Source organism: Hylobates moloch, unplaced genomic scaffold, assembly GCF_009828535.3.
Source record: "Hylobates moloch isolate HMO894 unplaced genomic scaffold, HMol_V3 SCAFFOLD_9, whole genome shotgun sequence".
NCBI classification, from domain to species: domain Eukaryota; kingdom Metazoa; phylum Chordata; class Mammalia; order Primates; family Hylobatidae; genus Hylobates; species Hylobates moloch.
In genome coordinates, this window is record NW_026652284.1 from 1,532,442 (window position 1) to 1,555,563 (window position 23,122).

General features: G+C 58.2%; 1 protein-coding gene and 1 long non-coding RNA gene across 4 annotated transcripts; one reads left to right on the top strand and one right to left on the bottom strand.

Annotated features, from left to right (window-relative positions):
- Positions 1 to 2,420: 2,420 nt before the first annotated feature.
- LOC116812796 (uncharacterized) lies at positions 2,421 to 8,415 on the bottom strand. Of its 3 annotated transcripts, none has more exons than XR_009214905.1 (4): positions 8,340 to 8,415; positions 6,550 to 6,675; positions 4,477 to 5,783; positions 2,421 to 4,299 (listed from the first exon to the last, which is right to left on the bottom strand). It is a non-coding gene; the product is annotated as an uncharacterized LOC116812796 (long non-coding RNA). The 3 variants fall into 3 exon arrangements; XR_004370796.2 differs by having other exon boundaries at positions 2,421 to 3,026; positions 3,786 to 4,299; positions 6,550 to 8,395; XR_009214904.1 differs by having other exon boundaries at positions 6,550 to 8,395.
- A 103-nt stretch (positions 8,416 to 8,518) lies between these two features.
- On the top strand, positions 8,519 to 19,895 carry GABRD (gamma-aminobutyric acid type A receptor subunit delta). Its single transcript, XM_032758654.2, has 9 exons — positions 8,519 to 8,708; positions 14,135 to 14,247; positions 14,527 to 14,594; positions 14,711 to 14,931; positions 16,754 to 16,836; positions 17,358 to 17,495; positions 18,251 to 18,406; positions 18,691 to 18,902; positions 19,122 to 19,895. The coding sequence occupies exons 1-9, from the start codon at positions 8,641 to 8,643 to the stop codon at positions 19,419 to 19,421; spliced, it is 1,359 nt and encodes a 452-aa protein (XP_032614545.1). The 5' UTR covers positions 8,519 to 8,640; the 3' UTR covers positions 19,422 to 19,895.
- Positions 19,896 to 23,122: the final 3,227 nt, after the last annotated feature.

The following is a 23,122-nucleotide window of genomic DNA, read 5'->3' on the forward strand; positions in this document are numbered from 1 at the left end:
CTGGAACCTCAGAGCCTGCACAGGAGACTCTTGCCTCCCGAGGAAGAGCTGGCACCTGTGTCCCCACCCCCTAAGTATAGGAAGACTGCAGAGTCTTCCCAGAAAGACAACAGGGCTCCCTTCAGGGCCTGTCCCCACCCTCCTTGGCTGCCAGGCTGGTAACGAGGGGTGAGCTGCAACATAACCTAGGTTGAATACAGTTTATTCAAAAAAAAAGAAAAAGAAAAAGAAAATCACACCAAGATGTCCAGCAGCCAAACTGATGAAAACGAGAAGGAAAAACTCTTTACAACTGCGAGTGTAAAGACACATATTTCATAAAGTGCAGCAAAGAAACAGCAGCAAACTTCCTGCGAGAAACCATGAAGCCAGAAGACAAGAAGCGACTTGGAAGTGCTGACAGAAGGAAAGGCCAGACCAGCCCCAGCGCCAGGGCCCCAACGACTGCACCCAGTGACAAAATGACTTTCCAAAGTGAAGGCAAGTTCATGCTGTGTGAATCCTATCTCAGTACAGCTGGTTTGTTTTTTTGTGTTTTGTTTTTTTTTTTTGAGACCGAGTCTCGCTCTTGTCGTCCAGGCTGGAGTGCAGTGATGCGATCTCAGCTCACTGCAACCTCCGCCTCCCAGGTTCAAGCGATTCTCCTGCCTCAGCCTCCTGAGAAGCTGGGACTACAGGCGTGCGCCACCACGCCCGGCTAATTTCTTCTCGTATTTTTAGTAGAGACGGGGTTTCACCATGTTGGCCAGGCTGATCTCAAACGCCTGGCCTCAAGTGATCTGCCCACCTCTGCCTCCCAAAGTGCTGGGATTACAGGCGTGAGCCGCTTCGCCTGGCTTAATTTAATTTTATTTTTTAAATGAAGGTAAGTTTCTACTTCAGGCCGAGATGGAGTAACAGGGAGAGGTTTGCCTCACGCCTGAAACAACTGAAAGGCTCAGCAAAATATTTGAGACAAAACAAATATGATGTCCCCCCAAGTGATGGGACATCAGGGAACCACGGGCAAGAGACTGACAGCGGGGAAATGGGTGAGGTGAGCCCTCCGGGGACACCAGCTACTTGCCCAGGAAGGCGTCCCGGCCACCACACAGGAAAGGGGAGCCAGGGTGGAAGCGGAGCCAGGGTGGGCCGTATCGCCAGGATTGGAAACTTTGTTTCTTCAAAAGATACTGTTGTGAAAATGCATCAGTAGGCCCTAGACTGGGAGAAGGTATTTGCGAAACATATATCCAACAACAGACGTGCACCTATAATATAGAAAAAACTCTTAATAATAAGAGAGATTGACAACTTCATTTTTAAAAACATTGGGATTTTAAAAGATTTGAACAGACACATATGTCACCAAAAGCTACTCAAATAAATAAGCACAAAAAAAGATGCCTATTAGTCATTCAGAAAACGTGTGCTGGCCAGACGAGGGGGCTCACTCCGCTAATGCCAGCGCTTTGGGCTTTGGGAGGCTAAGGCAGGAGGGTTGCTTGAACCCAGGAGTTTGAGGCCAGCCTGGGCAATGTAGTGAGATGCTATCTCTATTTAATAAAATAAATATAAAATAAAATAAAATAAAAATTTTAAAAAAGCTGGGCATGGTGGCTCACTCCTGTAATCCCGGCACTTTGGGAGGCTGAGGTGGGTGGATCACTTGAGGTCAGGAGTTCAAGACCAGCCTGGCCAACATGGCAAAACCCCGTCTCTACTAAAAATACAAAATTAGCCGGGCGTGGTGGTGCAAGCCTGTAATCCCAGCTACTCAGGAGGCTGAGGCAGGAGAATCATTTGAACCTGGGAGGCAGAGGCTGCAGCGAGCCGAGGTCTCGCCACTGCACTCTATCCTGGATGACACAGTGAGACTCTGTCTCAAAAAAAAAAAAAAATTAAAAAAAAGAAAATGCATGTTAAACCCACGGTGACATACCTCCACACAGTCATAAAATGGCCAAACTTAAAGACTTCCAATGTCAAGAGTTGATCAGCATTGGAGCAACTTAAACCCTCACATACTACTGTGGGGAGTACAAAGTATAGCCACTTTGGAAAGCGGATTGGAGGCCAGGTGCTGTGGCTCACGCCTGTAATCCCAGCACTTTGGGAGGCCAAGGCGGGCAGATCACCTGAGGTCAGGAGTTCGAGAGCAGCCTGGTCCAACATGGTGAAACCCCATCTCTACTAAAAATACAGAAATTAGGCGGGTGTGGTGGTGTGCGCCTGTAATCCCAGCTACTCGGGAGGCTGAGGCAGGAGAATCTCTTGAACCTGGGAGGCAGAGGTTGCAGTGAGCCGAGGTCACGCCACTGCACTCTAGCCTGGGTGACAGAGTGAGACTCCATCTCAAAAAACAAAAAAAAAGAAAGAAAGAAAGAAAAGAAAGCAGATTGGCAGCTTCTTACCAACTTAAACATACAGTCCCCTTGAAACCCAGTAATCCCACACATATTTATTCAAAAGAAATGAAAACATGTGTCCATACACAGACTTGTATTTAAATGTTAAAAGCAGCTTTACTCATAATAGCCCAGAACTGCATATGTCCCCGAGCTCATCAACAGGTAGACAGTTAAACAAACTGAGGTGTGAGCATGCAATGGAATGAAATATTACTCAGCAATAAAAAATCCACTGCTGACATGCACAACAGCGTGGGTGGCTCTACAGAGTGTTGAGCTGAGAGAAGCCAGACACGAATGACGGCTCTGCTAGAAATCCACTGCCACACGAGTCACTGCGACACACAGCAGCTTAAAACAGTGTTTATCATCTCAGCTTTTGTAGGTCTGGGTCCCGGCTCAGTCTCTCTTACAAAGCTGCAATCCGATGTCAGCCAGGGTCACGGTCACCTCCAGGCTCAGCTGTGGCAGCATTCCAGGGTGGCTGTTGGAGTGAGTTCCCTGCTGTCTTGGGGGTGGTGGAGCGGTCTGGCTCTCACAGCTGTCTTCAGTTCCTGGCCCATGAACCTCCCCACCTCGGCAGGCGACCCAGCACTGGCTTCATCAAAGTGAGTGGGGGCGAGAGTGCCCTGAGACCTGAATCACGGCATTTTATAAATCAATCTCAGGATATCTCATCACTCTTTTTATTTTATTTTTATTTTTTTTCGAGATGGTGTCTAGCTCTGTCACCCAGGCTGGAGTGCAGTGGCACGATCTCAGCTCACTGCAATCTCTGCCTCCCAGTTGTCCTGCCTCGGCCTCCTGAAGAACTGGGATTACAGGCGTGTGCCACCGTGCCCGGTTGATTTTTGTATTTTAGTAGAGACAGGGTTTTACCATGTGGGCCAGGCTGGTCTTGAAGTCCTGACCTCAAGTGATCCGCCCACCTTGGCCTCCCAATGTGCTGGGATTACAGGTATGAGCCACTGCACCCTGCCTTTTTATTATTTTTTTTAGAAACTGGGTCTCAGTCTGTTGCCCAGGTTGGAGTGCAGTGGTGCGATCACGACTCACTGCAGTCTCCACCTCCTGAGTTCAAGCGATCCTCCCACCTCAGCCTCCTGAATACCTGGGACCACAGGCGTGGGCCACCACACCTGGCTAACTTTTTTTCTGTAGAGACAGGGTCTCCCTATGCTACCCAGGCTGGTCTCAAACTCCTGGGCTCAGGAGATCCTCCTGCCTCAGCCTCCCACAGCGCTGGCATCACAGGTGTAGCCATCGTGCCCGGCCCATCACTCTTTATGGATGAGGACAACGCACTGCTTGGTCCAGACGACATGTGAGGAGGAAGGCCACACCACACCAGGGGTAAGGATCGTGGGGAGCCCTGGGAGAAGGCTGCCAACCCACCTTCCTGCCGGACGGTCCCGTTAATGAGCTGCTGTGAGTTCCATTCGCGGCCAGATCTTGTCTCCCCAGCAGCCCATTTTAGGCGTTTTCATGCTGTTGCCTCAGTCGTGCTCGTATCTAAAGTAGGACGTGTTTGTCACTTGATCGACAGCCCTTTTGTTAGAAACGTTACTTTGTGTTTAAGGTTTTCTATCGCACGAAATAATTCAAATTGCCACTTTAAAAAACATAGAATACGAGAATAGAATACTGACTTCTCCACATTAAAAATGAGTAATGGTTCTTGGATATCTATTTAACTCAAGTATAGAAAAAATGTTCTAAGCGGCCAAGCTGGATTGTTCATTGGTTCTCAGGGCCTTGATGGCTAAAGACAGCAACACAGCTAAGCATGGTTTCCGACTGAACTGCATCCTTTGTTTCAGTAGACGGCTGATCTCAGGCTGCGACACGTATTTTGCATTTGGTCGTTTCTGCCAAGTTTCCTCTGCTTATCCAAATGAACGGAGTCCATCTGAAAATCACAGGATTAATAATTACCATCTAAACTTGATAACATTGTTGTGTCCCTGCCATTTTCTCTGTTTGGTGCATTTTCCCAGGAAAGTAACAGAACAACCTCACAAATACATCAGGAAGGGGGTTTAAATTTAGCGAGCGTCATTTCCTCTCCCAGGTCCCGGTGACTCACCTCCACCTCCCAGGGCTGTCCTGCTGCTGCAGAGCTGCGGCAATGGACAGGGGCCAGCTCCCCGCCCACATCTCGGACTCTAGGCCGTCCCTTCTCCTGCGCTGTGGGCATCCGAGCATCCCGCAAGGTGTCAGTCCAAAAGAAACAATGTAAGTGGGCTGCAGGCTGGCATCTGAATACCCACCTCAAGCCGCAGACCACACTTCCGTGGCTTTCTGTGTGCCCTGTAGGACATTGGTGTCCAGGGAAGAACTGAGTCAGTGACTCCCAGGGCTAACTAACAGGCAGGATGTTCATTCCTTCCAGAGCCAAAGGTGCACGTTCTGCTCTGTGCCATATGGGGAGAGTGTAAAGCCTCCCAGCGCTGAGCAGAAGGAAGAGGCAGCAGCTATTGCCCTGAGCACCCACCCAAAGGGCTCTGGATGGATCCTCCCCGATGGAGAAGCAGTTCCACATGTCCAGGAAGCAGGAAGAGTGCTGTGAAGGAATACTGAGTGTGTAGGGATCAAGGGCTCTGGGTGTGAAGTCTGAGCTACTTTCTCATGACCGTTCCCACAATCTGGTGCCAGAGCCCCCTCGGTGTGCACTCTCAGTGGTGCCAAGACAAGGAGGTGGGTTTTGTTCAGGAGCCTGGGTGGGGAGTACACACCCCATCTCAAACAGGGAGACTTCCATCGATGGAGATCATCCTTGTTACTGATTGTGAAAACCTCACCAGAGCCTCGTTCGGAGGGTGGGTTCTCCCACAGGACAGGAGATGGGGCATAACCTCCAGTATTCCCCAGAGAGCAGGCAGCCCACGTCTCTGCAAAGTGGGTAGTCACTGTCAAACAAAACAACCTGAGACTCTTTCTAACAGAGTTCAGCGTCCTGCACTTCTGACACCGAGGAAACCAATCACGACTCTCACCCTGTCATTTTGTAAAAGAAGAAAACAAAGCTGGGAAATAACTTCGCTGAGGTCACATGGCCAGTTTGGAGCAGAGCTGGGACTGGCACCCAGACCTCTGACTCCTGGAGCTCTTCCCAGATTCTTGAAAGGGGCGGAGAAGTGAGCTGCTTCCATCTCCTGGGCACAGAAACTCCCTGTCCTGGGGCTCACATCCACCAGGTGCTGGTCACACAGGCCCCAGCCACACAGGCCCCGGCTCCTGACCCCTGGGCCAGGCTGCTGCCCGGCTGGCCTTCCTGGTTCTGGCATGGTCGGAGCTTCTCTGGGTGGAGGATGAGGCTAAGGAAGCCGACTGGTTATGCACATCACAATGGGATGGAAGTTCGGAAATGGCAACAAACTAATTTTCGAAAACCTTGAAAAAGAAATTATGAAAATTCCTGTTCTTCAGATCCAAACTGAAACATCAGTTAGGAGGCCGGGTGCGGTGGCTCACGCCTGTAATCCCAGCACTTTGGGAGGCCGATGTGGGCCGATCACTTGAGGTCAGGAGTTTGAGACCAGTTTGGCCAACATGGTGAAACTCTGTTTCTACTAAAAATACAAAAATTAGCTGGGCATGGTGGCAGGCGCCTGTAATCCCAGCCACTTGGGAGGCTGAGGCAGGAGAATTGCTTGAACCTAGGAGGTGGAGGTTGCAATGAGCTGAGATAGTGCCACTGCCCTAGAGCCTAGGCCACAAGAGCGAAACTCCATCTCAAAAACAAAAAAAGAAACGAAAGAAAGAAAGAAGAAAGAAAGAAAGAAAGAAAGACCAGTTAGAACAATAAAGAATGGAAATGAAGTGTGCAGACTTCAAACCTTGCAGAAACCTGTGAATGATGGATGGGACATGCATTTGCCTCTAGGACTGAAGGAAGAGGAGACAATTTGATGCCACCAAACTACCAGATATTTGGCTAAGATGCCCGCCTAGCTTCAACTGACATACACACAACAGCACGACTTTCCAGCAAAAGTTCAACATTGGCTGGGCGCGGAGGCTCACGCCTGCAATCTCAGCACTTTGGGAGGCCAAGAGGGAGGATCCCTTGAGGCCAGGAGTTTGAGACCAGCCTGGGAAACATAGTGAGACCCCATCTCTACGAAAAATAGAAAATTATCTGGGTGCAGTGACGTACCTCTGTGGTCCCAGCTCCTCCAGAAGCTGAGGTGGAAGGATCCCTTGAACCCGGCAGGTGGAGGCTACAGTGAGCTGAGATCGTGCCACTGCACTCCAGCCTGGGTCACAGAGCAAGACCTTGTCTCTTAAAAGAAAAAGAAGAAAATTAAATGTTAATTTTATGCCCCAGATAATAAAGGAGCGTGCAGAAAATGGCAATAGGGTGTGGCTTATCCTGAATCAATCGGATCCAGTGAGTCAAGATCAACGTTTGATGAAAAAATAAAGATGCTGAGAAGCAACTTTATGCTTCTCAGAGGTGATCGGCACCAAGATATCCTCAGATAAGATCTTCGCAGATATCGAAGGGATTGCGACCATGAACCACTCTCACTGCTTAGTTCCAAAGCTCAGGAAGGAAAGACAGGGAGGGCTGGGTACTGTTCCGAGGCAGTGATGGAGTGCTGGCCACAGTGGGTGCGTGGACTTTGCAGATGTGGAGCCTACACCTCCTCCTACATTTGCTGAGCACCTACTTCATCCAATACACCACCAAGGAGAAGACAGACAAGACCCCTGCTCTGGAGGGGAAAGAATAAAAATAATGCCTCTCACCAGGGGCCGGGCCAAGCTCTGGGCACCTCTTCATGAATTAACTCCTAAATTAATCCATGGAAGGGACACGTGGGAAGGGGCACGTGTGCAGAGCACAGGCTTGGACAGGAACCCCAGGAACACAGAGAAGTCAGTGCTTCTGTACCCAAAGGACCCCTCTCGGCAGGGGCCACTGAGCAGCCGGGAAGGGGGCCTTGGAGCTGAGACCTGTTGGGCTTGTTAGAGCCCCGTTCCTGGATTTAAGAAAGCAGGCTGGGGCTGGGTGCAGTGGCTCACGCCTGTAATCCCAGCACTTTGGGAGGCCGAGGTGGACGGATCACGGGTCAAGAGTTCGAGACCAGCCTGGCCAACATGGTGAAATCCCGTTTCTACTAAAAATACAAAAAAATAACTGGGCGTGGTGGCAGGTGCCTGTAATCCCAGCTACTCGGGAAGCTGAGGCAGGAGACTTGCTTGAACCCGGGTTGCAGTGAGCCGAAATTGTGCTCCAGCCTGGGTAACAGAGCCAGATTCCATCTTGAAAAATAAAATAATAAAATAAAACAAAACAAAATAAAATAAAATAAAGCTAGCAAACTGGAACCAGCCTCATTCTTCCATTTCCCACAGCAGGGATTGGGCTGGAAATTCCGCAGCAAATCCCTCTCTGCACTTTCCTCCACCTGCCCCTGTGCGGCTAGGGCCCTTCATCTAGACGCACGCAGCCTCGGGGACAGCTTCGCCATTTTTAAGTATTTTCACGAGGGGTTGACACTGTGCTGTCAGCGACATCGCGAGCCCAGAAGTGAATAACTGACACAACAATGATTAAAGTTTGTGAGCAGCTTCAGGAAATGGCAGCGCAACTTTATGTTCAAAAGATCCAAGGCAGGAGAGTGTGAGGCCTTCCCTTTCCCAGATCCTAGGGGTGTGGAGGGCGGGCCTGGGGCCATGAGAGGTGTGGAGAGTCAGAACTGCGGCCTGCGGCGCAGCCCCCACCTGCTTTTCCTCTCCCCGCCCCCGTCGAGGGTCCCCAGGGATCAGGACTTGCTCCCAAAGTCGCCTGGCCCCAGCTCCCGAGAAGGCAGGAGGGAGGGTTTTGGAAGCAGCCGCTGGTGGGGGTCTCTCTCCTGACAGCTGCAGGGACTGGCCCCCTCCCCACCCACCGCCGGCGCAGCCAGAACCAGCCACGCAGACGTGCGACCCCCCACAAACCGCCTCGGGACGAGGTTCTGCTGCGCCCGTGGGCCACGGTGTCCACGCGGGGCTTGTGCCGGGGTCGCCTCCCATGGGGAGGCATCCCGGAGGCCAGGCGGGCCAGGAGGAGGGACGGAGGAAGGGATGGCGGAGGGGGCGGGAGCTTGGGCTCGGGCTGGGGCGGGCTCGGGGCGGGCTCCGCGCTCCGTCCGCCCCCTCGCGCCCGCGCCACGCTCGCTCAGCTCCCGCCCGCCTGTGCCGCCTGTGCGGCCGCCGCGAGCCAAGTTTGCGCGGACCCCGTCCCGAGCCCGCCGCGGCCATGGACGCGCCCGCCCGGCTGCTGGCCCCGCTCCTGCTCCTCTGCGCGCAGCAGCTCCGCGGCACCAGGTGAGCGGGTGGGGTCCGCGCGGCGCGGGGTCGGGGGCGGTGCGGGGCCCGCGTCGGCCAGAGATAGCGGCTGGGAGAGCGGCTGGCGCGAGCCCCGGGCCCCGGACCCGAAGTCTGCGAGCCCCGCGTCCTCCCTCCCCGGGGTCTTGCCCTGCGGGCCCCTCGTTGGACTCGCCCGGACGCTGCCCTTGGGCTCGGGACGCGGCGACCCCCGTGCTGGCCGCCCCCGCCCGGTGCTGTCCGCCGTCCTGGTGCTGAACCTGGGCTGGGCTAGGGCGTCGGAGCCTCCCGGTTCCCCCTGCTCCGCGGCGCGCGTGGAGGGTCCCCGGGTCCGCGGCACTCGCGGGTCCCTGCCCGGTCGGTTCCTTGAGGAGAGGAAAGACCTGAGAACTCGGTGCGGGGAGGCTGCTCCCTTTGCGGGGGAGCCGTTCCCCGTTCCCCCAATGAGCTTCCCCAACCGGAGGGTCTGGGACGGACGGAGGAGGCTGTCTCGCTGTGGAGGGTGGGCCCGGCCCCCGGGGTCTCCTTTCAGAGCCCGTTCAAATGGCGTGGACAGAACTCCTGAGTGTGTGTAGGTGGACGGCGGCCAGGTGCCCCTGGCCACAGAAAAGAGATGGTGGATTTCTTAACTATTTTGGGAGGGGCTCCCCAGAGAAGGAAGAGGCTGAGAAGGAGGCACCCCAGGGCTGGAGCCCCCTCTGGCTTACAGCCCCCCCCACCTCCTCTCTGGGGATCTGAAATGGGCTCCTCAGCCACCCAGGCAACTTGGCCCCGCCACTGGGCCTGGCCGCCTTTCCTAGGAGTCACGAGAGGACATTTAGGGGCATCTTTGAAAATCACCTCAGTGCAAAGACTGCAGAAGAAACAGCAAAGAGCCATCCCCCAGCATTCGGGATCTCAGAGACGGTGAAGATGTAGATATAGAGGTGGCTGACCGTCGTAGAGATGGCAGCACCCAACACGGGGCAGTGTGTCAGAGTTTTCCCATTGGAGGTGCGGGGGACAGAGCCCAGAAGGCCTGGGTCCAGCTGCAGCCGTGTGCCCATCAGGAGAACGCGGGGTCGGCACTGCCCCTGGCTCTAAGCAGCCCGTGTCCTGGGAAGAGCTCTGTTCTTCCATCAATCCCAGTGGGCCTTTCTCCCCTTGTCCTTCCCCTCCTTCAAGGTGAGAGGAAGGACGAAGCCGCAGGGCACAGTTGTAGATGCTGTGTTGGAGCCATGGGGACAGCTGCCAGCCCAGGCCCACGGCCACTTAGCCAAGAGGCTGAAATCCAGACGGCTCTGAAACCCCAAAGTTTTAGCCCAAGTTCGACACCAGAACTCAGTTGGCAGCAAGTCCTGTCCTGCACGGATGCGAGACTCTTCTCATCTTTATTAATCCTACTTCTGGGACTGTTTATGTACACTTCCTGCTGGGAAATTCTTCAGGTCGCCCCCAGCCACAGCCTCTGTGTCCACCATTTCCCTTTTCTGAAATCTGAAGATCCTTAATTCTGGCCTGCATCTGGCTCCTGTGCCTGTTTCCTTGGGCAGGAAAGCTGGAAGGCCACGGCCCAGCCAGGATTGGGGGCTTCTGGGCCTGCAGTCACTCCCATCTCCGGAAGAGGGGTGCCGTCAGGGAGCACACCTTGCCTGGTGAGAGGTGCACTGCTTCGCTGAGCTCCCCTTTCGCTCTCTAGTTAAAAACAGTTACCACCTGGCTGCATGTTACAGCCTCTCCTTTGAGGTCATCCTGTCCACACACATGTGCTGGACTCAACCTCCTGCTCTTGGCGTCTAGGGGCAGGCCTGGAGGGTCTCCCCAGGGTAGAAGCACCTGCCAGCTCAGCCCTAGGGGCCACCTTCAGACTTAGCGGGGTGCTGTCCATGAAAGGCCTCTCCTCCCATCTGTGTCTGTGCCCCTCCACTCCAGAAACCGGGACAGCCGCCCTCCCTTCCCTCAGTCTCGGGGTCCTTGTCCTGGAGCTGTATTGGACGTCAGTGGGACCCATTCTGGCCATTACCCCAGGTCCCCATTGCAGCAGCTCCTCATGGGAAAGGCTGGGTGGGATAGGAAGGGAGTGTGCTGCGTGGCGGCCGTGGGTCGGCCCTGAGTGTGAAGACCCGCGCACGCGGCAGGCACCGAGCTTGCCGACTGCATGCCCGCGTGGGTGGCCCTCCCGGGCTGCCGGCACCTCCGTCTCCCTGGAGAAGCTGTGCTGCGGCTCCTACCGTGCCAGCTCGCGGTGCGCTGGTGGCGGTGCTCCTCTTCGCCTTGGTAACTGCAATGCTGGGAGGCTTGAGCTGCTCTAAAAGCAGGGCTGTGGGATATGTGGGCTGGGTGTGCGCCGTGGAGGAGCCTGCAGGGGGAGGATCCCAGCTACACCTACCTTCCCTGTCTGTCCCCAGGGCACAGACAAGTGACAGGGATGGGTTTGTTTTTCAGTGGGGCCAGGAGGGCAGGAGGCCAGGTGACCCATGGAGAGCAACCCGAGGGGGAAGCTGCCATGTCTTCATGGTGCCCACTCTGCCCCCTGAGTTTGGAGTCCTAAATCCGAGTGTAGACTTGGAGCCTGGTGTGTAGCCTTGAGCCTCTCTGTCCATTCACCCAAAGGAAACCCCAAGCTCAGGCCACCACTGGGCCCCAGGGCCATCAGGTGAGGCAGCAGCCCTCTCCCGAGATCTCCGTGACATACCAGAGTCAGAACATCCCCACCCTGTGCCCAGCTCCACTGGTGCAGGCTGTGTTCCCCCAGCCCCCGCTAGCTCTGCCTCCCTTGTACATCCCGACCTGAGGAAGTGGGGGGCCCTCCAGACCCCAGAGTGTGGCATGAAGCACACGCCCCCGCACTCTGGCCCTTCCCATCTGTTCACAGTGGGAAAACGACCGGCCGTTCTCCTAGGTGAGAAATGGCATGGGGGTGGGAGCCTGCTTCCTTCTTGCCCCCAGGAGATGGCAAAGGTGCCTCCAGGTGAGCTTCATGGCGGGGGCTGCTCCTGGCCTTGCCTTGGTGCCCCCCGACACGTCCCACCACCCTGAGATGGGCAAGAGACGTGGCCCAGGAAGGACGGTGTCTCCTGTGGCCTCATTCCAGGCAGGCTAGATGGCAGCTGGGCAGGTCCAAAAATAAAGCCTCGATAGATACCTTTGCGTCTGACCTTCAGGGTGACTCCCATTTGCATTTTTAATTGGCCAGGACTTAATTTGATTTCATCTTATACTTTGTTACCAAAGTGCCTGCTCCTCCTTAGCCCTGTGCCGGGCCACTCCTGGGAGTCCAGTGGGCGCGGGGTCGTGGGTCTGGATGGATAGCAGCGCTGGATGCTGCCTTCGGCTGGCTCCTCTTGCCAGAGTTGGGCCACCACAGTCGTCCAGGACAGATTGGGGTTGGCAAAATCTCGTTAGCTAAGGAATGTTTGGTTCAAAGTCCAAATCTTTGAAAGGCCGGTGTGTGAAACAAGGAGAAAAGTGGTTCTGATGGAGAGGGAGAGGGCCTGAGCCCCCCTGCTGCTGCCTCCCAAACCCCGGTGGTCCTCAGGGGGCCTAGGACGCACCTGAGGATAAAGTGTATGGAGCAGAGTCGAGGCTGGATGCAGGGACAGGCAGGGAGAGTGTCCGCCTCCCTTCATCCTTCCCAGTGTTTCTCTGGAACCTCGGGTTTAAGATTTGGATCTGCTCCCGCAGCTCCCTGGCCGGACTTAGCCTGAGGCACCAGACCCCTGTGCCCCGCCCCTTGCCTCTCCCTTGGGAATCCAAGGACTCAAGAAGGCTGGAGCTGGAGAGACAGACAAGCAGAGTAGGCTGCAGGTGATCTTTGTGGGGCGCTGGGAGGGGCTGCACAGGGTGGGGCTGGTGGCCGGGCCTCAGCTTGACTGTGCCAGACAGGCAGCGTGGAGGGATGCCTCGAGCCCAGGTCGCAGTTTTTGAGGGAGCAGGAGGCCAAGGGCTGTGGCCCCCACTGTGACAGGGGAGGGGCAGGCAGTTGGGTCCTGGGGAGCCGGGCGTGGAGGAGGCCTGGGACTGTGCTCTTCTCTTGGTGGCCTGTGGAGTGGCCCAGCATGGGGCACCCACCCGAGGCTGTGTCTGAACTGCGGTCAAATCTGTCTGTAGGCTTGCTGTGGGGGAGGCCGCTGACTCAGGTCCTGACCCCTCATCTCTCCTGGAGGGCTCGGGCCAGGCTCAGGGGCCTGGTGACCTGGAGGCCATGTCTGAAGCCACCCCCTTGGATAGAAATGATTCCGAGAATACAGGGTGGTTAATCTCAAGGCCCCACCCCGGGACCAATCCCTGTCCTGTGTGCAGGAGGACAGGTGTGACAATCACCACAAACTGGACGGCTTGAAACAACAGACGCTTATTCTCTTGCAGCTCGGGAGGCCAGGAGCCTGAAATCAAGGTGTGGGTGGGGCTGGTTCCCCTGGAGGCTCTGAGGGAACCTCTGTCCCCGGCCTGTCTCCAGCTCCGGCGGTGGCTGGAAACCCTGGCCTCCCTTGGCCTGTGGACACCTCACCCCAATCTCTGCCTCCACTGTCACAGGCTTCTTTCCTCTTCCCTTCTAAGGACACCAGTCCTTGGGTTTAGGGCCCACTCAATCCAGTATGGCCTCATCTTAACTAATTACCTCTGCAAAGACCTTATTCCCAAATAAGCTCACATTCTGAGGCTCTGGGTGGATGTGCATTTTCGGGCACGCTGTTTAACCCCAGTGCAGGTGAGCAGATGGGGGCCGGGGGGTGCTGGGGTGCTCTGGGCTCTGGCAGCATGGTGTGTATGGGGAAGAGACACCTCCCTCAAGCCTGGGCACCCCCATGGCCCTGTTGGCTGCCCCAAGCTGCTCCGAGGTTGAGCTAAACCCCAGAAGCACATGGCCATCTGGGGACCTGGGGCCCACCCTGGGCCTTCCTGGGAGGAGACAGAGAGTAGGAGGCTGTGGGCCCGGGTTTTGGGTCCCTGTCCTCTTCTCGTCACTGCCCCTTGCCTCCTCCTCACATTCCTCTTCTCCAAACCATATAATGGGGGAAGTTTCACCCTCAGAAGCCGACAGGGAGACCTCTTTGGTGAGGGACCCGGGGGATGGAGACCCCGAGGCCGGCCTCCACGGGCTGGTTGAGGAGGGAGGCTGTTAGCCTGGGAGCTTGGCCCACGCTGGGGGGCTCTGTCCAACCCAGGGCCACCTCCCTCAAAGCCAGGAGGGCAAAGTGGGCACTGAGGTTGGAGGAAGAAGCCAGGTCAGGGCCTGTGGAAGAGGCTGAGGACCTCCCGGGGTTCCCTGTGTCCAGGCAGAGGCTTGGGGACTGGCCAGGCCCCCACCTGCAAGGGCTCCCACAGTGGCCCCCCACGCCCTGGCCCAGGTGCCCAGAATAGTGCTGCATCCCCAGGAAGGGACCCAGGCTCAGTGGAATTAAATTAAGTCCTGGCCTGTCTGACCAGTGGCTTTGCATCCCCAGAGCGATGAATGACATCGGCGACTACGTGGGTTCCAACCTGGAGATCTCCTGGCTCCCCAACCTGGACGGGCTGATAGCCGGCTACGCCCGCAACTTCCGGCCTGGCATCGGAGGTGAGGGGCGGTCCAGGCCCGGCAGGCAGGAGCCACTGGAGCCCAGGCTCGGCTGTGGCTGTGTGGCCCACTGGGCTGTGGGCTGGCCTCTGGGCAAGGAAGCCTGGCTCTCCCCTGAGGGGCTCCATCAGAGCCAGGCCCCCACAGAGACAGCCAGGGAGGTGCAGCTTCTCAGGCCATGATGGCCAACTGCCTGTGACTGGGACCCCGGCAGGGTCCCATCCTGGCTCCCATGCTGGGCCGGCCTCAGCCCTTCTTAGTTCTGCTCTTTCCTCTCAGGTCCCCCCGTGAATGTGGCCCTCGCCCTGGAGGTGGCCAGCATTGACCACATCTCAGAGGCCAACATGGTAGGTGCCACCAGCCTCTGCCTCAGGCACGGTGGGTGCCCACAGCCTCTGCCCTGGGCTGCATGCCCCTGGGGGTGGAGCGAGGCTGACCCCCGGCCCCTGTGCCGCCTCCACAGGAGTACACCATGACGGTGTTCCTGCACCAGAGCTGGCGGGACAGCAGGCTCTCCTACAACCACACCAATGAGACCCTGGGCCTGGACAGCCGCTTCGTGGACAAGCTCTGGCTGCCCGACACCTTCATCGTGAATGCCAAGTCGGCCTGGTTCCACGACGTGACGGTGGAGAACAAGCTCATCCGGCTGCAGCCCGACGGCGTGATCCTGTACAGCATCCGGTGAGCGGGCTGCCCACCCGGGCCCCAGGGGAGAGCCTGCCCGGGCCAAGCGTCGGCGGCTGGACGCTCCAAGGCTTGGAAAAGCTAGAGCGGCTTCTGCTGCCGGGAGCTGGTGGGCCGAGGGTGGGGGGGCAGAAGCTGCGCAGTTATTTATATCCCCCGCAGCTGCTGGGGAAACGTCCGCTCCAAGGTCGCTGACAGGAAGCCGGCAGATGTGGCTTTTTGGCCAACACAGTGCCTTTTGGTTTTTAAAATGGGGTGGAATTCACATAACATAAAATTAACCTTTTTAAAGTGAACAATTCAGTGGCATTTGGCAGACTCGCCACGTTGTGCAACTCCACCTCTGTCTGGTCCAAAACATTTCAAGACCCCAAAAGGAGACCCAGCCACCGAGCAGGTGTCTCCACTCCGCCCTCCCTGGAGCCCCAGCAGCCACCCGTCTGCTTTCTGTCTCTGTGGATCTGCCCAGAGACAGAAACATTTCATCGAAAGGAAATCACATGCTGTGTGTGGGACCCTTTATGACTCTGGCTTCGTTACTCAGCATCACGTCCTCACGGTTCATCCTAGCGGAAGCCGGAGTCAGGGGCGCCTTCTTCTTCATGGCCAGGCGATGGCCCACGGCAGGGGCACGCCACATCTGCCTCCCATCCCTCTGCCAAGGGGCGCCTGGGTGGCTTCTGGCATTGGCGAATGTGAAAACACTGCTATGAACGTGTGTGCGCGCATTCCTTTGAAAGCCTGTTTTCAGACACATGCCTCTTAAAGATGGAATTAGTTCACGACACTTAATCAGGAGGCATGTGGCTGGGCACGGTGGCTCACGCGTGTAATCCCAGCACTTTGGGAGGCCGAGGTGGGTGGATCACGAGGTCAAGAGATTGAGACCATCTTGGCCAACATGGTGAAACCCCGTCTCTACTAAAAATACAACAAATTTGCCGGGCGTGGTGGCGGGCGCCTGTAGTCCCAGTTACTCAGGAGGCTGAGGCAGGAGAATGGCGTGAACCCGGGAGGCAGAGCTTGCAGTGAGCCGAGATTGCGCCACTGCACTCCAGCCTGGCGACTGAGTGAGACTCCGTCTCAAAAAAAAAAAGAAATCAGGAGGCAGCCGGGTGCAGTGGCTCACACTTGTAACCCTAACACTTTTTGGAGGCTGAAGTGAGAGTATATTTGAGCCTGGGAGTTTGAGACCAGCCTGGGCAACATAGGGAGATCCTGCCTCTACAAAAATAATAAATATTAGCTGGGCTTGGAGGTGCGCACCTGTGGTCTCAGCTACTTGAGAGGCTGAGGTGGGAGGATCACCCACCTCAAGCCCGGGGAGTTGAGGCTGTAGCAAGTCAAGATTGCACCACTGCACTCCAGCTTGGGTGACAGAGTGAGACCCTGTCTCATAAACAAACAAAAAAATCAGGATATTTTACATAGGAATTTAAATATTTGACCTCTCCTAGAAAATCAAGTGCGTGGCAACTCTGGGCCTATTCCCGTGTGTTCCTCAGCCATCGCTCAGGCCAGGGCCTGGGTGCGCAGGCTGTCCCCCTGCCCTGTAGGCCCCCAGCCTAGTTCAACAGTCAAGCATTTTGAAGAGAATGAATGAAATCCAGTTCTTGACAGTCCTAAAGGAAGACTTGATGTCTATGAAGTTGAGCAGTTTTCAGGTTTACCTGGATTCTGGGCAACTAGCAAACACAGCCTGAGAAGTAGCTGGGGCTCCAGGCAGGTGCTCAGGGGGCATCTCTGCAGGGGAACTGCCAGGCTTCCGGGAGGGCTGGCCTCACCCCCCAAGGCCTCACCGCCATGCTTGTCTTGGCAGAATCACCTCCACTGTGGCCTGCGACATGGACCTGGCCAAATACCCCATGGACGAGCAGGAGTGCATGCTGGACCTGGAGAGCTGTGAGTGGGTGTGCAAGGCGGGCAGGGGCTTCTCTCAGAGAGGCCACGCTGGCTTCTCCAGCAGTGGATGGGGGTTCAGACTGTCAGCCCGGGGCCTGGACAAGGCTGGCCCGGCTCAGGGTGCAGGAAAGCACCAAACTAGCTTTTGCATGAGCAAGAAGCCTGGGCAGGAGGAGAAGGGGCCAGAAGGCTTGGAGCAGCCTGGCTTGTGGGTCTGTGCCCTGCCTGGGGAGCCGGGCCGTAGAGCCCAGACATGGCACGGATTGATATTGTTGAGCCAGTGCAGCAGCCCCTGTGTGTCACCTGACAACGGTGACCCCATCTGTGTCCCATCCACCTGCCCGGAGGAGCCCGACGTGGTCCCAGAGCCGAAGGCCTCCTCGCTCCTGGCTGGGGTCCTGCTCGGTCCCCATCACGATGGCGTCGGCCCCCTGTAGGCTTCCTGTGTGGCCGGAGAGCTCCTGCCAGGGCTCCCGGGGCGGGGCCAGGCTCTGCCGCCCACCTGTGTGCTTTTCCTCCAGACGGTTACTCCTCGGAGGACATCGTCTACTACTGGTCGGAGAGCCAGGAGCACATCCACGGGCTGGACAAGCTGCAGCTGGCGCAGTTCACCATCACCAGCTACCGCTTCACCACGGAGCTGATGAACTTCAAGTCCGGTAACATGTGCCCGCCGCCCCTTCCGCGTGCGCCCGCCTGTGGTTTTCACGCTTTTCAGCCAAGCCACCCGCAGGCCCCCAGGGCCCCTGGGGATGCAGCTGGGACGCTGCTGCCTTAGGAACTTGCTCATTGGCACCAGCTGCACCCAAACCAGGGCTTCCAGGCCTGCCGTTGTGTGGGTGTGGGTCAGACCTTCCCATCTCACTCCTCGGTCCTTTCTCTCTTCCCAGCACTCCAGGTTTACGGGAAACCAGAGGGTGTGGGGGAGCTCTCTTAGCCCCAGGTCTGCAGGGCTCAGGGGCCAAGCTTTCCTTGGCTACCTTGTCTCCCAGCCCCACTTTCCCACCCCTATGCACCCCCATTCCCAGTCATCCAGAGCCAGTGAGCCCAGTGCTGGCTCCTTCCAGAGCCTGGCTGTGCCCGCAGGAGTGTTAGGGGAGAAAGGGGTGAGGCCTCCCCATTGGTTGCGAGGGTCCCTCAGGGCCAGTCCAGCAAATGTGAGGCCAGCAGTAACCTCAGCCTCTCTCCCTCTCCTCTGGGTGACACTGCTCAGGACCAGCCTGTCCTGTGGCCAGACCTAGGGCCGGAGGCCCCCTGACGTTTCAGGCCATGTGGTTGGTGGGGAGGGCAGGGGTCTAAGTCTCTCTTCTGAGCCTTGGTGGACCCCGAAGCTGCCAAGCCCTGCAGCCCCTGAGTCCCATGGTTGGGCTGGGCTGGGCAGGGACGGGGGCACTGATGGTGGCTGTCCCGGCAGCCGGCCAGTTCCCACGGCTCAGCCTGCATTTCCACCTGCGGAGGAACCGCGGCGTGTACATCATCCAGTCCTACATGCCCTCTGTCCTGCTGGTCGCCATGTCCTGGGTCTCCTTCTGGATCAGCCAGGCGGCGGTGCCTGCCAGGGTGTCTCTAGGTACGGGGCCTCACCACTGCTCCGAGGGAGCCGGAAGGGCGGCCTTGGGGAGCAGGACTCCCCATCCCTCAGCTGGGGGCTCAGCACTGGCCTCTGGACCATGCCAGCTGGCCTGGGGCAATGGCCAGCCGGGCCAGGCCAGGTCAGGGAAGCAGGACCTGCTCCCTGGGGTGGGCATGGGGGTGGCGGGTAGCGGACCCTCGTCCGTGGGTCACAGGCACCAAGGCTGGGATGGGGCGGCGTGAGGGCAGGGCTACGATGATGGCACCACCTGTGCCTGGCAGGCATCACCACGGTGCTGACGATGACCACGCTCATGGTCAGTGCCCGCTCCTCCCTGCCGCGGGCATCGGCCATCAAGGCACTGGACGTCTACTTCTGGATCTGCTATGTCTTCGTGTTTGCCGCCCTGGTGGAGTACGCTTTTGCGCACTTCAACGCCGACTACAGGAAGAAGCAGAAGGCCAAGGTCAAAGTCTCCAGGCCGAGGGCAGAGGTGAGGGCCTGGGGCCGAGCCAGGGACAGCACTGCTGGGGGCCCAACCAGGACCCCTCAGCTGTCCCAGCCCACTGTGGGTCCCAGCTGTGCTCCTCGAGTGTGGGGGGCTGGAGCTGCTGGCCCAGGCGGGGCCCCCTCATGGGAGCACCTGTGGTCCAGGGCCCTGGGAGCTGCACCCCAGTGCTCAGCCCTGTCTCCCCCACTGGCCCCCGTGCAGATGGACGTGAGGAACGCCATTGTCCTCTTCTCCCTCTCTGCTGCCGGCGTCACGCAGGAGCTGGCCATCTCCCGCCGGCAGCGCCGCATCCCAGGGAACCTGATGGGCTCCTACAGGTCGGTGGGGGTGGAGACGGGGGAGACGAAGAAAGAGGGGGCAGCCCGCTCGGGAGGCCAGGGGGGCATCCGTGCCCGGCTCAGGCCCATCGACGCAGACACCATTGACATTTATGCCCGCGCTGTGTTCCCTGCGGCGTTCGCGGCCGTCAATGTCATCTACTGGGCGGCGTACGCCATGTGAGCATGGGACTCAGGCCACCCTCGCTTGTCCTGGTGCCCGGCGGCGACTGCCCAGAAACTTCCTGGGAGAAAGAGCCCTCGGGCCGCCTTCCCCTCTGCGTGTTTCAAAGTGGGATGACAGTCGGCCACAGAAAGCAAGAGGAAGCCTCAGCCTCCCTGAGCTCTGACCCCAGCCTCCCCCGAAAGGCCAGCCTGGGGCTCTCCGGCAGGCAGTGCAAGACCGTCACAGATGAAGGAGCAGAGGGTCTGACTGAGAGGCTGAGCCAGGCCAGGGTCTGGGCCCTTCAGGGAGCCGCGGATTTTTAGGTTCAGAAAGTGATCCTGGTTTCTAGGTCTTTGCTCTGCGGGATCGGGATCAGAGCGCGGGAGGAGGCGGGAGTGGACGTCCGTCCGGTGAACAGTGAAGGCGTGTGTGAGGTCTCTGGTCCCAGCATGAAATAAAGCCTTGGCCTGGGGGCCGCTTCATTCTCTCTCACTGTGCTGCGCTTCACTCCTGGGGTGCCTGGAGCCCACCCCAGCTGCCTGGAACACCCTTCTCCAGCTGCAGGCTCCCTGGGCGGTGTTTGGGTGGGAGCTGATTGTGGAAGCCCAGGGAACACTCAGGGTTGAACACACACCTTGCCCAGGGGAAACAGTGGGTCGAGGTCCTGGGAAGGAGGCTGGCCTTGTCAGCAGGGCAGGCTTCGAGGGAAGAGCTTCAGAAGTGAGATACCAGTTTTTGTGATGCTGGCTTCAGGCACTGGGTCTCCTCATCTACGTCCCCGCGCTGTGAAGAGGCCATTTTCTCCAGGGGCGTGAGGCAGGAGCCTGCGCTGACAGTGTGAGGGAGTGAGCTCAGGGTCGCTGGTCCCAAAGCCGGGAGCTTTTGAGGTGTCTTCCTGAGATCCTGGGGCTCAACACTAGACTTGGGGACAGAGACTCGGGGACACAGGGCCTCAGGGGCTGGATCCCAGATGAGCCATGTCTGGGGTACTGAGGGAGGGCTGAGGTGCAGAGGCCTGGAGGGGGCTAGAGGAGCTGCCACTCCCTTGGTCCCTGAGGCCTTTGGTCCAGTGGGTGTCCAGGGCTAGGTGCCACCATGGTCCCCTCTTGGATGTGAGGATAGACACTTGGAAGCCACTGAGGCGTCACAAACACCACAGCCCTTTCCCACCTGCTGCCACTGCCACGGACATGGGGTGACCACCCTGCAGCCCAAGGACCCCCCAGCCGTCAGAGCAGCTGACAGGCAGTTCTTTATGAGGGGTCCAGGTTTCACAGGGCACCAGGTCATTACTCAGAAGAATCTGAAGAGAGCACTTGGAACAGCTGCTGGGGCTCTGCCACCTGCTGCGGGACCCAGGCATCCGGGGCTCTGCCATCCTCTGTGGGACCCAGGCATCTGGGGCGCTGCCATCCGCTGCAGGACCCAGGCGTCTGGGGCTCTGCCATCCGCTGCGGGACCCAGGCATCCAGGGCCATCACACGGCAGCTTGCAAGGTGGCAAAGTCGGCCAGGCCAGTGTCCTGTGGAATCAGGGTGGCAGCTAGTGGGTGGCCCCCATCTCCATACCACTGGGGACCCGGGGACGACTGTGTGAATCACCTGTCCTCAGCATGGCCTGCAGCAGCCCTGGCAGGCTGAGCAAGCCGAGAAATCAAGTCAGCACTGCGGCCCAGGCATTGCACCCAGGGATGGACGCAGGCCGAGCTGCTTCCCCAAGGGCCAGGCTGTGCCCGAGAGCAGATGAGGGCATTGCCCACCACGGCCCAGACCATGGCCCCATGCACCACCTCTGTCCCCTGCTGGGAAGTCTCCCACGCCACTTCCTAACGACCACTCCTCATTCCCAGGCTGCCCTTTTGCGCCCCTGCTCTGCAGGACAAGGCTGTGAGGCTTGGCAGGGTCGTCCTGGGGGTGGGACAGGCTGGGGATGGAGGGGGTGGGACGGACCAGGCTCTGGTGTGGCCACAAGCGGCACACAGAACAGAAGTGAGCCTTGGGGCAAGCAGAGAGCAGGTGGCCGGGGAGCAGCAGAGCCGGATCTGGGTCAGCTGGGGTTCCAGGCCACCTCCCAACACCAAGGCGAGGTGGCTGAGCCTGCCAGCTCCCTGTCCAAGGACAGAGACACCCCTGCAGGGCCGGCTCTCACTGTCCCGCCTCCTACCCTCTGCTCCCTGGGCCTCCCTGCAGGGTTACCGCTCCCTCCTCCCTGGAGCTCACCTTGCTCTGGGGATAGGGGCCCAGGCCACAGATGGCACACACTATAGCTATGGGCTGGGTCCCAGGCTGCCCACCACCACTGCCCACCCCAGGCCCCCAGGCTCCTGCCCCAAAGGCGGGCCTTCCACCCAGGGCAGCCAGGGAGGATTGGCTCCAACTCCTGGGCCTTTGGGGGAAGGGGATTGGTTCAAGATTCTGGGAACTATTTGGGGGCATCCCCTGGACCTGGAGGCTGTTGAGCCACCCCCCACACCCCTCTCCACTGTGAGGACCCTGGCCCCCATCTCTGCCTTGTCCTCCTTGCGGCCGCAGGGTGCCCTCTTTCCCAGGCTTGTACCCACCAGGAGCTATTTAAAGCCAGCCTTTGCAACTGCCTCGGGCACCCACGCAGCCAGGCCCGCCCGGGCAGCAGCCGTGCCTGATTCTGCAACCAGCAATCACCCCCCCACCCCCAGCAGGCTGCTGTTTCTGCCCACATATTTACAGGGCCAGGAAGGACGGGAGGGCGCATGCTTTCAAACGCGACTTCTATTCTGGTAGTGAGGGCAGGAGCAGATGAAGGCGGGGGCGGGTCAGAGTTTGCAGCTGAGAGGAACCTGTTTGGGGAGGGGATTCCAGTGTTGCCCGCAACAGGGGGGCACCTGCGGCAGAGGTTGGTGGGCAGAGAGGCTGCCAGGGCTCCATACACCCCCATCCCAGCAGGGACAAGTCTTTGGGGGCTGGAGGCTTCCTGGTCTCCATGGAAGGCTGGACTGTGTACCATAAGCAGTGACCCCTGAGTGCCCTCTGAGAGCTGGGCCCACTCTTCCCTGAGGCTGGAGGCCGCAGGTGGAGCGAGAGGGGCCAGGACGTCGGGGACAGCGTCCAGCTTCTCTGTCCTGTGGCAGAGGTGGGGCAGGCATCGGTTGTTACCCTGCCCCTCCCCTCCAGTGAGGCAGGTGGGTGCATAGGCCAAGCGGAGCTCACACCTAGGGGCATCCTCATGTGGGTTCCCCTACAAACAGAGCCTGAGACAAGGACTTGGGTGCTGGGAGTTTATTTGGGGCTGGGGGTATCCGCTGCCTAAACAAAGTATCACAAACCAGGTGCCTTAGAATGACAGAAATTTGTTCTCTCCTGGAGCCGAACGTCCAAAATCAAGATGCTGCAGGGCCGGTTCCCTCTGGAGGCTCTAGGGAGGACCCTCCCCCGGCCTCCCTCTTGCTTCTGGAGTTGCTGGGAACCTCTGGCCCTCCTGGCCTGGCAGGTGCACTGCTCCAGCCTCTGCCTCCGTCTCTGAGTCATTCTGCTGTCTCTGTCTCTCCTCTTCTTCTCAGGGACCTGCCGTTGGATTCAGGGTCCACCCTACTTCAGTATGGCCTTGTCTTAACTGCATCTGCAAAGACCCTAATTTGAAACAAGGTCAACATTCTGAGGTCCTGAGTGACTTTGGGAGCCATTCGGCTCCACAGAGAGGGTGATCCACAGAGGCAGGAGCGAGAGCAGGGAGTGGGGAGGGAT

What these genes read in the sequence shown, in the direction of transcription:
- GABRD (XM_032758654.2), top strand. Translation starts at nt 8,641, where the DNA reads ATGGACGCGCCCGCCCGGCTGCTGGCCCCGCTCCTGCTCCTCTGCGCG. An exon ending in CAGCAGCTCCGCGGCACCAG is followed by an intron (nt 8,709 to 14,134) that starts GTGAGCGGGTGG and finishes TTGCATCCCCAG; the next exon opens with AGCGATGAATGACATCGGCG. An exon ending in GCTGATGAACTTCAAGTCCG is followed by an intron (nt 17,496 to 18,250) that starts GTAACATGTGCC and finishes CTGTCCCGGCAG; the next exon opens with CCGGCCAGTTCCCACGGCTC.